General features: G+C 41.5%; 2 protein-coding genes across 2 annotated transcripts; one reads left to right on the forward strand and one right to left on the reverse strand.

The window, feature by feature from the left end:
- Positions 1 to 7,140: 7,140 nt before the first annotated feature.
- Positions 7,141 to 7,992, reverse strand: LOC133305578 (uncharacterized). Its single transcript, XM_061505835.1, has one exon. The coding sequence runs from the start codon at positions 7,990 to 7,992 to the stop codon at positions 7,141 to 7,143; it is 852 nt and encodes a 283-aa protein (XP_061361819.1).
- Positions 7,993 to 12,289: 4,297 nt separating this feature from the next.
- LOC133305579 (uncharacterized) lies at positions 12,290 to 12,964 on the forward strand. The gene has a single exon (XM_061505836.1). It carries the CDS (start codon positions 12,290 to 12,292, stop codon positions 12,962 to 12,964), a length of 675 nt encoding a protein of 224 aa, XP_061361820.1.
- Positions 12,965 to 16,737: the final 3,773 nt, after the last annotated feature.

Consider the following 16,737-nt stretch of genomic DNA (forward strand, 5'->3'; position numbering starts at 1 on the left):
ATTTTACTTACGAGATTTCGATTTCAATACAAATATTTATCACGTGACTTCATAAGGCATTTCTTTAATTGAATACATAAACGTTGCGATTGTAATCGGTTTATCAGGCATCTCCCTTGGATGCATACAGGGGAGGGTGTCACACTAAATGGTATCAGAGCAGTTTTGGTTCATGGTGTCTGTATGATTGTTGAACTGTTTGCTGTGCATACATGTTTGCTGAATTTTTTGCTGATTGAATTTGACTGTTAAATTGTTTGATGGTTGCTGTGTGATAGAATACAGAATTAAATGTTGAATTGTTGAGCTATGGTAATGGGTATAATTAGAATGTTAGAATTATACAGTGATAAGGAGAGATACATTGTTAACTTATCTGATTAGAACTCGAGTACCTACTTGGAATTGTTGTCATGTATATCTTGCAGTGAGTCTGATCAGCTCATTTCGTGGTATTGTGAGTGCAGAAACATGGCAGGTACACGGGGATCTACTTAGGGAAGACCTAGTAATGCGGCTGACGATCTTATCACTACTATTGGAGGGTTGGCAACTTTTGTCCAGAATATGAGTCAACAGTGGAGGGAATATAGACATTAAATCCTAACCAACCCCAGATGCATGATAATGCTGAGGAAATTTCCAGACAGAGGTTAAAAGACTTCCAAAATTTTCAGCCACCTACATTTGAAGTTGGAGATAATCCGGAGATTGCAGCAAGATGGCTGCATATGATTGAACACATCTTTGAACGTATGGGATGTCCAGAAGCTCACAAGGTTGACTATGCCTCATATCAACTGATTGATGAAGCTTTGACTTGGTGGACGAGTGCAAGGGCTTTGCTTCGAGCACAACATGTTGATCTGACTTGGGCGGTGTTCAGACGGGTTTTTCTTGACAAGTATTTCCCTAAGGCGATGAGGAGAATGAAACACACTGAGTTGCTGGTGTAACATCCTTAATAGGCTCCTCTTAGGTGTTAACATTGCTTGACATACTACGCGCGGAAGATTGACATTAAGCATGATTTACTTGAATTTATTCTAGGGAACTAATTTCGTTCTATCTTAGTTACTCATCTAGTCATAATTTCTTAGCGTCTACGGTTTAGTCGCAAGCCTAGGTTGCATTATGTCATGATAAATTTCTAACTTATTTTGGGATCCAACTACTATCTATTCTTACTTTAGCTCCCGGTACAGTTCTATTCATTAGATCCTCCTATTGTTCTAAAGTTCCCAGCCACTAGTGCAAATACCTTTAAATTCTTTATGTATAATCTCATCAAACCAAATATCTTTCTAAGTTCCTCTAAAAGTCGTAGACCCTAGGATGACGTCCTAGCTTTATCCCGATTTCTTATTCATTTATGAGGTCTAAACATTTATTTAATTAACCTCTAATATTCATACATGATCGAATCACATGGGTCTTACAACTAATCGCATAGTCCATATACAGAAAGCCATCTAAAAAGAAAGTCCCCGAAATATAATACCATAGGCGCAAGTTTAATGTCTAAGGAAGCATAAGCTTCAAACATAAGATCCCAAAATAGAGTATCATCAGCGCAAAATAAATGTCCAAAAGAAAAATGTAAGTAACATAGTCTACTACAGTCATCCAAAATAGAATTTAAGTGCACCCTTAGTAAGGTGCATCTTCAACCCACAAGGACCCAGCTAGAGCAGATATAACATATTCTGCCTCCAAAAACTTTCCTTCAGATAGTAAGTTCATAAATTTTTCCCAAAGTTTGGAGTCATCATTAACTGCACGTGGCTGCGTAGTGTCATCTTCAATCCGCACCAACCTATTTCCCTGCCTTACCCATTTAGTCATTTTTTCCTGAAAGTGGGTTTCCCCAAAGAGGGGTGAGAATGGGGGTCTCAGTAAGGACTCACAGTTGGAGCAACCTCCAAACCATGATTACTCCTGCAACTGTCATATAATAACATATACAATAATAGGATGGAAAAACATTTATAACATAGTTTGGAAAATAATCATGCTTTCATTTCATCATACCAATCTCGCCATGGCAATTACTCTTCATGGTCTTACGGACGAATACCTAGGGTCCTCATCAGGTTGCCTCTGCGGTATTAGTGCACATGCCATCATAATACAACTTGCATGAACAAAACATTAGTTCCAAACAGCCAAACATATCATGTACATCATCATACAACAAATTGCAGTCAGACCACACTTTAACATAGAGGGTGGCAAACATAGGGAAATCACTACAACAATCGTAAATCACTTACCCTATTGTCTCGTCCTTTCACTCCTCAAGGGGTTAGAGTTCGGCCAAGTAATGCTTTGGTCTTCTTGCACTTTGATTCGGCCTAGACAAATAATGGGACTTAAATGGTGATTCTAAAATTTACTTGGTCTACACCTCACCTTTTAAGTTCGGCCTTATAGGTTCTTATTACTTAGAAGATGATTCTGATACTGTGGATAATATTTTAACAATGTGAGTCCAACTCTAACAAGGTTTTCCTTCCTTTTAAGATCTTAAGCATTCGAATAAAGGGGTGAAGGTTCTATATTCCTTTGAGTCCTCATAAAATTCGAAAAATAAGAGGGATGAAGGTGTATGACTATAGGACCATAACTTGATCATAGAGTTTAAGGGATCTTACCTCAAAGGGTGATGTTCACTGGGGTGCTCCTTCCACCGAACGTTTCACTCTTGATCTCCTAGGTGTTCACCTCCTACGTGAACCTCAAGAGCACGGAAGGGTCTTCACTATCTTCTTGACTTGTTCCTTGTTAATGGTGGCTAATAGTAGATAATGAGAAGGCTTGAAGTTATGTTCCTATGCCCTAGAGGTGTTAATGGTCGAAGCCTTAGGTGAGAGGAAGGGAGATTGGTTTTTCTTGTGTGTGCTTGTTCCTTGGGGGAAAGGCCGAAGTCAAGGTGTGAGGAGGGAAGGATCCTTTGCTTTTAGGTTTGAATCTACACGGCCTTGTGGGGGGAAAATGGTTGAGCTCTTTGCCCTTTCTTTTATTTAGTCTTTGTCATCATTTGCTTTAGGGTTTAGGTGAGGTGTACTTGAGTGCTACATGCATTGGAGGGTGAGGGTGCTTGAGTGTGGAGTGTGTGAGTGGTTTGAGTGTGATAAGTTTTCTTGGTTCCATGAAGGTGGTTTGGCCGAGGTTGAGAGAAGAGAAGGAGATTTGGTCATGTGATTCCACCTTGGTGACCGTGTAGGTGTGCTTAGGGAGAAAGGAAAGACTTGGTTCTTGTGATGTGTCATGCATGGCTTGGAGTGTGGAAGAAGAAACCTTCATTTTCCTCATCATGTTTACGTTGTTCAAGGTGTGTAAGAGAAAAGAGAGTTGTTTTTTGCATGATTAGGCGTTGGAGTGTGGAAGAAGAATTCTTCCTTTTCTCATCATGCTTGCGTTGTTCAAGGTGTGTAAGAGAAATGAGAGTTTCTTTTTGGAGAAAGGGGATAACTTGCATGATTAGGGCTTTGGAGTGTGTCTTACACAACTCCTACATCACCTTTCCTTTCCTTATGTAGCGCCTAGCGTGGGGAAAGCAACCACATCCTCTTTTGTTAAAACCGAGGTGGACATGTGAGGGTTAGAACTAATTCAAATTCTTCCAATCATGTGGTGACACCTCATCAAGGGTTTATCTTTTGAATTGGGTTAGGCTTGGTGGGTGTTTTCAGCCCATTAAGTTACTAGAAGTTGGATCATTAGTGTTTGGGCCAAGGCTTTGTATAATTGATGTGGGCCTGGGTCTTTATGTGTATACTATTCGGGCTAAATCTTATTCAATAAAATGGGCTTGCATTGCTTGGGCTTAAATCCTTTCTCACTTGGTCTTAACTTATTTACATTCTTAAGCCGATTGGGCTATGATATTGGTTAGGCTTTAAACCTTATTGAGTTGGGTTATTACTTATCTTAGTTAGCGTGGGTTCAAGATTGTTCTAACTTAGGACTAGTTTTGCTTTTTCAAAAGCTAATCGTTCACTGAATATGGGCTTTGCCCCTTTGATTTCATTTCATGAGGCTAATTTCGAGTACATGATTTTTGAGTTCTTACATCCACCCTACCTAATAAAATTTTCGTCCCGAAAATTACAAACATTCTAAGTCGGGATAATTCTGTCGGATCTCGTCTTCTCGCTCCCAAGTTGCTTCTTCGGGAGTCGTTCCTTGCCATTGCACCTTCACCATTGGTATCACTTTGCTACAAAGGCGCTTCTCTTCCTTGTCCAGAATCTTGTAGGGTACCATCGGGATCTTCAGGTTGGGTCTTACTTCCACAGTATCCGGTAGTACAACATGGGAGGGATCCGCCAAATACTTCTTCAACTGGCTTACATGGAATACATCGTGAAGATTTGCCAGATTGGGTGGTAATGCTAACTGATAGGTTACCGGTCCTACCCTTTACAGAATCTGATAGGGACCGATATAGTGTGGGCTTAACTTCCTTACACCAAGAGCTCTGCCAACACCAGTAACATGGGAGAGTTTGAAGAATACATGATCCCCTACTTCAAATTTTAGGGGTCGAGGCTTCAAGTCATAGTAACTTTTCTGTCGATCTTGGGCTTTTCGCAGCCTGTCGCGGATTATCTTGATCTGTTCCGTCGTTTCTCTGATCATGTCTGGTCCGAACAACTCTTTGTCGCCAACTTCTTCCCAACATACAGGTGTGCGACACCTCCTTCCATAGAGTGCTTCGTATGGAGCCATGCCGATACTAGCATGATGACTGTTGTTGTAAGAAAATTCTGCCAACGGCAGATACTGATCCCAACATCCTTCCTTCTCTGAGGCGCAGGCCCGCAACATGTCTTCGAGTGTTTGTATTGTCCTTTCAGTCTGGCCGTCTGTCTGGGGGTGATAAGTCGTGCTCAATCGCAGTTGGGTCCTGAACGCCTGCTGTAATGAAGACCAGAATCGGGATGTAAACTTAGGATCCCGATCACTGATTATGCTTTCAGGAACACCGTGCAACCTTACTATTTCTTTCACATAAATCTAAGCCAGCTTCTCTGTCGTGTAAGTCCCCTTTACCGGTATGAAGTGTGCCGATTTGGTTAGTCTGTCGACCACTACCCAGATGGCACCATAGCCTGCTTGAGTTCTGGGTAGACCTGTTACGAAGTCCATAGATACACTGTGCCATTTCCACTCCGGGATGCACAAGGGTTGAAGGGTTTCTGCCGGTCGCTGATGTTCAATCTTTACTTTCTGGCACACCATGCATTTGCCCACGTGCCTCCCCACATCTCTTTTCATTCATTTCCACCAGAAGTTCTTTTTCAAGTCTACATACATCTTGGTGGCTCCTGGGTGTATTGAGTATTGGCTCTTATGCGCCAGCTCCATGACTTCCTCTCTCAGGAGTTTTGTAGGGACAATTATCCTCCCTTGGAAGGTAATTATGCCTTGCTGGTTCAGGCTAACCCCAGATTGATTCCTCAGCCTCTTCAAGCAGTCGACGGCTTGCTAAGCTTGTTTGATTCTTTCTAGTAATTCGTCCAAGACCTGTACTACCCAATATTCGGCTTTGCATTCGCTATTTGCCACTGCTAAGTCCAAGTTCCGGAATTCCTCTATCAGTTGATGCTCGGCTATCATCATGCTCGCAACTCCTCTGGTCTTTCTGCTTAAGGCATCTGCGACTACATTCGCCTTGCCGGGATGGTATTGCAATTCAAAGTTGTAGTCCTTTATGAACTCCATCCAACGGCGCTGTCTCATGTTTAGCTCTTTTTGATCGAATAAATACTCGAGGCTCTTGTGATCACTGTACACTGTTGTAGTTGCACCGTATAGGTGATGACACCATATCTTCAAAGCAAACACGATCGCAGCTAGTTCCAGATCGTGTGTGTGGTAGTTTTCTTCGTGCGGCTTTAGTTGTCGGGATGCATACGCTACTGGTCTGCCGTGTTGCATAAGTACGCATCCCAAGCCTATCTTGGAGGCATCACAATATACCTCGAATGGTTCCTCCGGGTCTGGCAGCGTCAATACTGGAGCTGTTGTCAGCATTCTTTTTAAATCTTGGAAACATGCTTCACATTCTTGGGTCCATATGAAAGGGACTTCTTTTCTTGTTAATCGGGTAAGCGGCAATACCCTATTCGAGAACCCTTCTATGAATCTTCGATAATATCCTGCTAGTCCAAGGAAACTCCTTATCTTCGTGACCGTCTTTGGTCGTTCCCAGTCTACTACTGCTTCGATCTTACTGGGATCCACTGCTACTCCTTTATCTGAAATTACGTGTCCAAGAAATTGGATCTCTGGCAACCAGAACTCGCACTTCGAGGGTTTCGCATATAGTTGTTTCTCCCGCAATACTTGTAGCACAATTCTTAAGTGTTCTGAATGCTCATCTTTGCTCTTCGAGTATATTACTATGTCGTCGATGAATACGACCACGAATTGATCCAAGTAAGGTTGGAAGATTTGATTCATGTAGCCCATGAATATTGTCGGGGCATTGGTCAATCCGAAAGGAATGACTAGGTACTCGTAGTGTCCGTATCTGAATCTGAAGGCTGTCTTAGGGATGTCTTCCGGCCTAATCCGGATCTGATGGTATCCTGATCGGAGGTCGATCTTTGAAAACACCTTCACACCTCTTAACTGATCAATTAAGTCCTCGATACGAGGCAAGGGGTACCTGTTCTTGACAGTCACCTTGTTGAGTTGCCAATAGTCCGTGCAAAGTCTCATTGATCTGTCCTTCTTCTTTACAAATAGAACTGGTGCTTCCCACGGGGATACACTGGGTCGGATGAAATTCTTCCCTAGCAGGTCTTCTAGCTGCTTCTTCAATTCTACCAATTCAAGGGGAGACATACGGTAGGGTGCAATTGAGATTGGTCCAGTCCCGGGAATAAGTTCAATAGAAAACTCCACTTCCCTTTCAGGGGGAAAGGTGGTAATGTCGTCAGGAAATACATCCTCGAATTCTTTGACCACGGGAATGTTCATCAACGGTGTCTCACTCGCACCTACTAGACCGGCTATTAGCATGAAAGTGCAATCTCCTGATTCGACCGGTGGAGTATTGGGGAGTGGGGTCTCCATCATGTCCCCGCCGACTATTATACTTCGGCTGCTACAATCAATTACTACGTTCTATTTGGCCAGCCAATCCATTCCCAATATCAGGTTCAGTTTGGCTAAGGGGAGGATTATGAAGTCTTGGTTGTACTTCTTTCCTTTATATATGAATTCTACATTTTTGCATGCGAAGTGAGACATTGTCACTTCCCCCGTCGCAGAGGTAACTTGCATTGGGGATTGCATTGGGCTCATGGTTAAGTTGAAGGCTTTTGCCACATAGTCGGTAAAGAAGGAATTGGTTGCTCCAGAGTCAAATAACACAGATAGTTCCTCACCACATATATTAATCGTACATTTAACTAGTTCGGCCGCCTGGTCCGCCTTATGTTGGTCCAGCGTGTAGACTCTGCCCACTCTTGGCGCCTCTGTTGCTGGCTGGGGTTCCCTCCATTGTGGACAGTCCTTGATGAAGTGTCCATCTTGGCCACACTTGAAGCATTTCATCGAACCACTCAAACAGTTGTCGAAATGTGCCTTCCCACATCTGAGGCAATTGGGAGCCCTGTTGCCATTTCCTCGAGGATTCCCAGGCCTCTTGAACTTGTTATCATCACGCCTGGGCTGCCACGGTCTGCCTCTGTTCTTCCCTCTCCATGGTCCGTTCCTAGCCATCGGAGTTCTGTGTCCGGATCCGCTGGCCTCCGCGGGTTTTCTTGTTTGTAAACCGACCGCCTCCACCTTCCTACATCGGTTTACTAGGGTGGCCATGTCACATGTGTCGTTACCAGCTACCAATTCCGCAATCCTAGCGGATAGACCCCTTTGAAATTTTGCCGTCAGAAAATCCGGCATGGGCATGGTCCCTCGATAAGTCGCTAATCGGAGTAGCTCGTTGAACTTAGTGTGATATTGGTCCACTGTCATGGTCCCTTGCACGAGTCGGTCAAATTCGCCTTGCTTGTTGTCCCGGATTGACATCGGGAAATACTTCTCCAAAAACATTTCTTCAAATACGGCCCAAGTAATTGCCACATTTTGCATCTCCAATGGTTGAGACGCATTAGCCCACCAATGCTAGGCATCTCCTTCAAACATGTACACCGAGAATAGCACCTTCTGATCTTCGGTGCATTGAATCACTTTGAAAATTTTGTCCATGGCCTGCAGCCATTGCACAGCCACGATCGGATCATGTCCTCCTCGAAAGGAGGGTGGTTTGTGTTTCCTAAAGGTCAGTAATAAGTCTTGATTATTTTGTCCCGCCGCTCCATGGTTTGGGTGCGGTTGGGGACCACCACCGGCTCCTGCTGTGCCAGAGCCGCTTGCAGTGTTGTTATGGTTTGTGTTGTTAGGGTTGCGTCTTATTTCATTCAGAATGTTCTGAAACATTTCCCTCGCGTTTGTCTGCATCTGTGTGATGGTATCCCTTAAAGTGTTGATTTGACCTTGCATGTCCTCGGGACTAGGAGGATTGGTGCGAGTAGGTGGTCTACGTGGTGGCATAGTGCTGCACATATCTCACAGGGTATAACAAGGGGTTAGAGAATAGTTATATTCAAAGATCAGAAAATGCTCTGATACCATAAAATGTAACACCCTTAAAAGGCTCCTCTTAGGTGTTAACATTGCTTGACATACTACGCGCGGAAGACTGACATTAAGCATGATTTACTTGAATTTATTCTAGGGAACTAATTTCGTTCTATCTTAGTTACTCATCTAGTCATAATTTCTTAGCGTCTACGGTTTAGTCGCAAGCCTAGGTTGCATTATGTCATGATAAATTTCTAACTTATTTTGGGATCCAACTCCTATCTATTCTTACTTTAGCTCCCGGTACAGTTCTATTCATTAGATCCTCTTATTGTTCTAAAGTTCCCAGCCACTAGTGCAAATACCTTTAAATTCTTTATGTATAATCTCATCAAACCAAATATCTTTCTAAGTTCCTCTAAAAGTCGTAGACCCTAGGATGACGTCCTAGCTTTATCCCGATTTCTTATTCATTTATGAGGTCTAAACATTTAGTTAATTAACCTCTAATATTCATACATGATCGAATCACATGGGTCTTACAACTAATCGTATAGTCCATAAACAGAAAGCCATCTAAAAAGAAAGTCCCTGAAATATAATACCATAGGCGCAAGTTTAATGTCTAAGGAAGCATAAGCTTCAAACATAAGATCCCAAAATAGAGTATCATCAGCGCAAAATAAATGTCCAAAAGAAAAATGTAAGTAACATAGTCTACTACAGTCATCCAAAATAGAATTTAAGTACACCCTTAGTAAGGTGCATCTTCAATCCACAAGGACCCAGCTAGAGCAGATATAACATATTCTGCCTCCAAAAACTTTCCTTTAGATAGTAAGTTCATAAATTTTTACAAAAGTTTGGAGTCATCATTAACTGCACGTGGCTGCGTAGTGTCCTCTTCAATCCGCACCAACCTATTTCCCTGTCTTACCCATTTAGTCATTTTTTCCTGAAAGTGGGTTTCCCCAAAGAGGGGTGAGAATGGGGGTCTTAGTAAGGACTCACAGTTGGAGCAACCTCCAAACCATGATGCTTACTCCTCCAACTATCATATAATAACATATACAATAATAGGATGGAAAAACATATAGAACATAGTTTGGAAAATAATCATGCTTTCATTTCATCATACCAATCCCGCCATGGCAATTACTCTCCATGGTCTTACAGACGAATACCCAGGGTCCTCGTCCGGTTGCCTCTGCGGTATTAGTGCACAGGCCATCATAATACAACTTGCATGAACAAAACATTAGTTCCAAACAGCCAAACATATCATGTACAACATCATACAACAAATTGCAGTCATACCACACTTTAACATAGAGGGTGGGAAATATAGCGAAATCACTACAACAACCGTAAATCACTTACCCTATTGTCTCGTCCTTTCACTCCTCAAGGGGTTAGAGTTCGGCCAAGTAATGCTTTGGTCTTCTTGCACTTTGATTCGGCCTAAACAAATAATGGGACTTAGTAGGTGATTCTAGAATTTACTTGGTCTACACCTCACCTTTTAAGTTCGGCCTTATAGGTTATTATTACTTAGAAGATGATTCTGATACTGTGGATAATATTTTAACAATGTGAGTCCAACTCTAACAAGGTTTTCCTTCCTTTTAAGATCTCAAGCATTCGAATAAAGGGGTGAAGGTTTTATATTACTTTGAGTCCTCATAAAATTCGAAAAATAAGAGGGTTGAAGGTGTATGACTATAGGACCATAACTTGATCATAGAGTTTAAGGGATCTTACCTCAAAGGGTGATGTTCACTGGGGTACTCCTTCCACCGAACGTTTCACTCTTGATCTCCTAGGTGTTCACCTCCTACGTGAACCTCAAGAGCACGGAAGGGTCTTCACTATCTTCTTGACTTGTTCCTTGTTAATGGTGGCTAATAGTAGATAATGAGAAGGCTTGAAGTTATATTCCTATGCCCTAGAGGTGTTAATGGTCGAAGCCTTAGGTGGGAGGAAGGGAAATTGGTTTTTCTTGTGTGTGCTTGTTTCTTGGGGGAAAGGTCGAAGTCAAGGTGTGAGGAGGGTAGGATCCTTTGCTTTTAGGTTTGAATCTACACGGCCTTGTGGGGGGAAAAGGGGTGAGCTCTTTGCCTTTTCTTTTATTTAGGCTTTGTCATCATTTGCTATAGGGTTTAGGTAAGGTGTACTTGAGTGTTACATGCATTGGAGGGTGAGGGTGCTTGAGTGTGGAGTGTGTGAGTGGTTTGAGTGTGATAAGTTTTCTTGGTTCCATGAAGGTGGTTTGCCGAGGTTGAGAGAAGAGAAGGAGATTTGGTCATGTGATTCCACCTTGGTGACCGTGTAGGTGTGCTTAGAGAGAAGGGAAATACTTGGTTCTTGTGATGTGTCATGCATGACTTGGAGTGTGGAAGAAGAAACCTTTCTTTTCCTCATCATGTTTACGTTGTTCAAGGTGTGTAAGAGAAAGGAGAGTTGCTTTTTGCATGATTAGGCGTTGGAGTGTGGAAGAATAAATCTTCATTTTCTCATCATGCTTGCGTTGTTCAAGGTGTGTAAGAGAAATGAGAGTTTCTTTTTGCATGATTAGGCGTTGGAGTGTGGAAGAAGAAATCTTCCTTTTCTCGTCATGCTTGCGTTGTTCAAGGTGTGTAAGAGAAATGAGAGTTGCTTTTGCTTTTTGGAGAAAGGGGATCACTTTCATGATTAGGGCTTTGGAGTGTGTCTTACACAACTCCTACATCACCTTTCCTTTCCTTATGTAGCGCCTAGTGTGGGGAAAGCAACCCCATCCTCTTTTGTTAAAACCGAGGTGGACATGTGAGGGTTAGAACTAATTCAAATTCTTCCAATCATGTGGTGACACCTCATCAAGGGTTTATCTTTTGAATTGGGTTGGGCTTGGTGGGTGTTTTCAGCCCATTAAGTTACTAGAAGTTGGATCATTAGTGATTGGGCCAAGGCTTTGTATAATTGATGTGGGCTTGGGTCTTTATGTGTATACTATTTGGGCCAAATCTTATTCAATAAAATGGGCTTGCATTGCTTGGGCTTAAATCCTTTCTCACTTGGTCTTAACTTATTTACATTCTTAAGCCGATTGGGCTATGATATTGGTTAGGCTTTAAACCTTATTGAGTTGGGTTCTTACTTATCTTAGTTAGCGTGGGTTCAAGGTCGTTCTAACTTAGGACTAGTTTTGCTTTTTCAAAAGCTAATCATTCACTGAATATGGGCTTTGCCCCTTTGATTTCATTTCATCAGGCTAATTTCGAGTACATGATTTTTGGGTTCTTATAGCTGGCACTACGGCAGAATAATATGACTGTCAATGAATATATTGCAAATTTTGGGCAGCTGATGGAATATGCTAATTTTGATCGAAATATTTATGATGAAGAGTGGCAAGTGGAAAAATATAAAAGTAGAATGCATCCAGAGATCCGCAAACTTATGTTAACTACAACAAATCGTACTCTTCCTGAATTAATCAATCAGAGTCGGCAAGCAGAAGAAATTATAAATGAAGCTAAGAGTTTGTCTAAACAGCCAGCGCAATCACAAGGAGGAAGTAAAGTTGGTCGGTTCTTCAGAAAGATTACCGGAATGAATAGAGGCAAGGGTCCGCAATTTCAACCTCGGACTGGAAACTTCAAGAAGAATAATGCTCCTGGACAATCATCAGCTTGACGACAGGGTCCCAATGCTTGTGCTACTACTGGAAAGAATCATACTGGTATTTGCCGACAGGTGTGGACAGTCGGGACACTTCATTTCTGATTGCCCACAGAATGTCAATCAGCCTTCTAGTCAAGCTCGGGTGTTCACCCTTTATGCCAATGAAGCTCAAAAGTATCCGAATCTGATCAGAGGTAATGTAATCTTGAATGATTATCCTCTTTCTGTTATCTTTGATTCTGGAGCATCAGGTTCTTTTATTGCGGGGCACACTGCAATGAGAATAGGTATCACCCTGGCTCCCTTACCGTATGAGTTGCAAATCAGTACTCCTACTGGAGGATCTTGTACCGCATCAGAAATCTGCAGGGGTTGTATTCTGCAATTTGAAGGAAGTACTTATACAGTGAATTTAGTGGTTCTACCGGTATTAAGTCTTGAGGTGATTATCGGTATGGACTGGTTGGCGGAGAACAGAATAACTTTGGATTGTCAAGCAGGAAAGGTCATTGTTCCTTCGAAAGATGGTAATTTTAAGTCTTTTGCTACTATTTCTTCATTACAAGTTAGAAAAGAACTCCTTTGGGGAGCTGAAGGGTATCTGTTGTCGATTGAGTCTGAGAGTACGGTTGATACTCAACTTCAAAATATTTCAGTTGTTAATGAATTCGAGGAGGTGTTCCCCGATGAAATTCCTTGATTACCTCCTCATCAGGAGATAGAATTTCCCATTGAACTTCTTCCTGGAGTTGGGCCTATTTCCATTGCTCCTTACCGTATGGCACCTTTGGAACTTCGGGAACTGAAGAAACAAATAGAAGAAATTTTGTCAAAAGAATTCATCAGGCCCAGTACTTCTCTGTGGGGTGCTCCAGCCATTCTTATTAAGAAGAAAGATGGTAGTCTGCATTTGTGTGTGGATTACCGTCAACTGAACAAGGTGACAGTGAAGAATAAATATCCGCTTCCTAGGATTGATGATTTGATGGACCAGTTGAGAGGTGCCAGGGTGTTTTCCAAAATAGACTTACGATCGGGATGTCATCAAATCCGGGTTAAACCAGAGGACATTCCGAAAACAGCTTTTAGGACTCGATATGGTCATTATGAATATCAGGTGATTCCGTTCGAACTTACTAATGCTCCGGCGGTATTCATGGATTATATGAACCGTATCTTTCGCCCATTCTTGGATCAGTTTGTTATTGTATTCATCGACGACATTCTGATTTATTCTACCAATGAAGAATTGCATGCTGAACATTTGAGGATAGTTTTACAAATCCTTAAGGAGAAACAATTGTATGCCAAGTGGTCGAAGTGTGAGTTCTGGTTAAGTGAAGTCCAGTTCTTGGGTCACGTAATCTCAGCAGGAGGTATTGTTGTGGATCCCAGCAAAGTGGAAGCAGTAATGAATTGGGAACGACCTAAGACCGTCACTGAAGTGTGGAGTTTCTTGGGACTTACAGGCTATTATTGTAGATTCATCCAGAATTTCTCGCAATTAGTGCAGCCTCTCACCCGTCCCACTCGGAAGGGAATGCCTTTTGAGTGGACTGACGCTTGTGAAGAATGTTTCTTGGAGCTAAAAGGTAGATTGACCAGTGCTTCGGTGCTTACTATTCCGGACCCCACTAGAAAGTTTGAGGTGTATTGTGATGCGTCTCTGAAGGGACTTGGATGTGTTTTGATGCAAGATCGTATGGTCGTGGCTTATGCCTCACGACAATTAAAGCCTCACGAAGAAAATTACCCTACTCACGACCTGGAGTTGGCAGCCATAGTGTTCGTACTAAAAATCTGGAGACACTATCTGTATGGCTAACAATTTGATGTTTTCAGTGATCACAAGAGTCTGAAGTATTTGTTTGATCAGAAGGAACTAAACATGAGGCAACGACGGTGGACAGAATTCTTGAAAGATTATGAGTTTGAACTCAAGTATCGCTTGGCGTTACCGCCTAATTTGTCAGGAATTCATAATGTCTTTCATGTGTCACAGTTGAGAAGATATCTCTATGATCCATCCCATGTACTACAGCCAGAAGAAGCGGAGTTAGAGAAAAACTTGACGTATCCTGTTCAACCATTCCAAATTCTCGAGAGGTCTGTTACACAACTCTGTTCCAAGGAGATACCGTTGGTGAAGGTGCTTTGGAACAATAAATCCACGTATGAAGCCACCTGGGAGCGTGAAGACGACATTCAGAATCAGTATCCAGAACTCTTTAATTAAGTACGTAAGTCTAATTTTGCGGACAAAATTCCATTTTGGTGGGGAGAGTGTAACATACCGTAAAAATTAGGAATGTATACAAATTGCCATTAGTAATGTGAATACATGTCTTGAACTCGAATTATATGTATATATATTTAGGGTAGTATTAATTTAAATTAGGAAAATTATTATAGTTGCAGTTATGTGTGAGTACGCTTTGGGAATTCGAATACTAGTTAAAAGTATGTGATTAATTTTATTTACGACGTATAAACATCTTAGTTAATAATTAAGTGTGTACATGAAATAATAATTAGTGGGATATTAAATGTGATAGGTGATCTATTAGGAGACTAAAATTTTTGGACCATAGGACCCATTAGGGCATCGGCCCTAAGCCTCTAAATTGAGGTATAATTCAGCCCAAGATTTTCCTACACTTACACATGGTCCTTTAGCTAAACCCTACTCTTATCCTAAGGAAATTTCATGTCACTACATTATTGGTTAAGAAGCCCCACATGGCAACTCATATCCACCCTTATACCCTTTCTTATGCGCATTGTATACAGAGAAAGAAAGCCGAATACTTGTCACACTATCCAAATTCAATCAGCCCTAGCCGCCCCATGCAACCAATGGGAGGAGAGTATTCTGTTTGCATGCTCTTCTATTGGTCAAAAATCACACACACACTTTTCCTTATCCTCACTCCCTCACTTGTGCGCATATTAGGAGTAGAACAAGAAAATTTTATGGTCCTTACATTCAGAAACACACTCAACAATTTCTCCTCCTCTCATCCTCTCAAGACCGCAAGCTTAGTATAGAAAGAACACAAAAAAAAATTGTATCCCATCCCCTATTTTCTCTCAAGCCGTGAGCTCCATGAGCAAAGAACAAAAGACCTAAGCATCTTCTTCTTCTCCTTCCTAGTTCGGTCGTGTACCAATCAGCAAGGAGGTGTAGTATATTCCCTACTTTTGTTCCTCCTTCCCTCCCTTCAGTTTGATGAGGAATTTTCGTGTGCATGCAGATTGAAATCTGGACTCACACCCTTCATTCTCTTCCCTTGTGCGCACGGTCCACATTAAGAAGGACTGGACTTTTTTTTTTTTCTTTGGAGTATAGAAAGTTTGAAGTGCTGATCCTTATCCAATTGGTGGTCCTTCGAGTGCATGCAAGAAGGTAAAGCCGAGTTTCAAGCCTTGCATTTTCTCTTCTCTGTTTCGGCCTGCAAGCATGTTTGGGAAGTTAGCTTTGTTTTCAATTTCTATTCTTTGTTTCTGCTCATTTAGACAACTCTTGGACCTAGTGCTTGTAAGGTGCTATTGTCGTAGCTCGCCAGTAAGAAATCTTTATAACTGACAATATAAATAAAAAATTCAATTTGATATGAATTTATCATATTTATTTCCGTTGAATTCTATGTGAGGGTGAAAGAGCGTAAGCACAAAAACCCGAATTGTGAGCTTGGAAAATAGCTCCCTTGTAATGTTGTTGGACTGCTCCTTGGGTTAGACAAATTTATTAGGCTTTGCATGAGTTAAACTTGAGTGTATAGCCTGCTTATATGTCCCTCCTTGCGCACTCTTGGGCTTAGTAGGGTTGATTATGTAAATAAAAATCCTGAGCATCTCTTTAATGATGAAAACCGAATCTGCATGTGTTGGAAAACCTTGGATTTTATTACTGTTAACAAGTTATTAAGTTAATATGAAGTCAGAAATTGAGTTAGTATAAGGAGCATGGTAAACCGATTAAAATACAAGAATTGGGAGGCATGGGAATTGATTATAAATTATAGGATAGCATGCACAAAATTCTGACTTGTTGTACACTTGCTTAGGTGCGCATAATTCCTAGAGTGTGGGCTGATTTTGGTGTTGTTTGGTTAATATTTGGACACTCCAAGGTAAGTGTTAGGTGGCTTAGCCTTTTGTGACTATTAGCTAATGCATGAAATTCTGAATGGTTTCTCACGTGTGCCTATGGATATGTATTCTGTTAGACATTATTTGTAATCTGCCCTTGGACTTAGATTCATTGAAATTCTATTTTGGAGACACTTGTTATTCGAGATGTTGGTGTTAAAAATCCATGAGAACCATGGTATTCTGATTCTGATTTTTGTCATGCTCATGTACATCATAAATCCATATTTTTTTTATGTGCGTGCGAAGTAAATCATGGCATAACATGCATTCTTAATTTCAGGATTTTCACTAATCTTTCCCTTTAATCCATATTTAATA

The sequence above is a fragment of the Gastrolobium bilobum genome, unplaced genomic scaffold, assembly GCF_033153095.1.
Source record: "Gastrolobium bilobum isolate Gb01-03AN ecotype WA unplaced genomic scaffold, APGP_CSIRO_Gbil_v1 utg17671, whole genome shotgun sequence".
NCBI lineage: Eukaryota > Viridiplantae > Streptophyta > Magnoliopsida > Fabales > Fabaceae > Gastrolobium > Gastrolobium bilobum.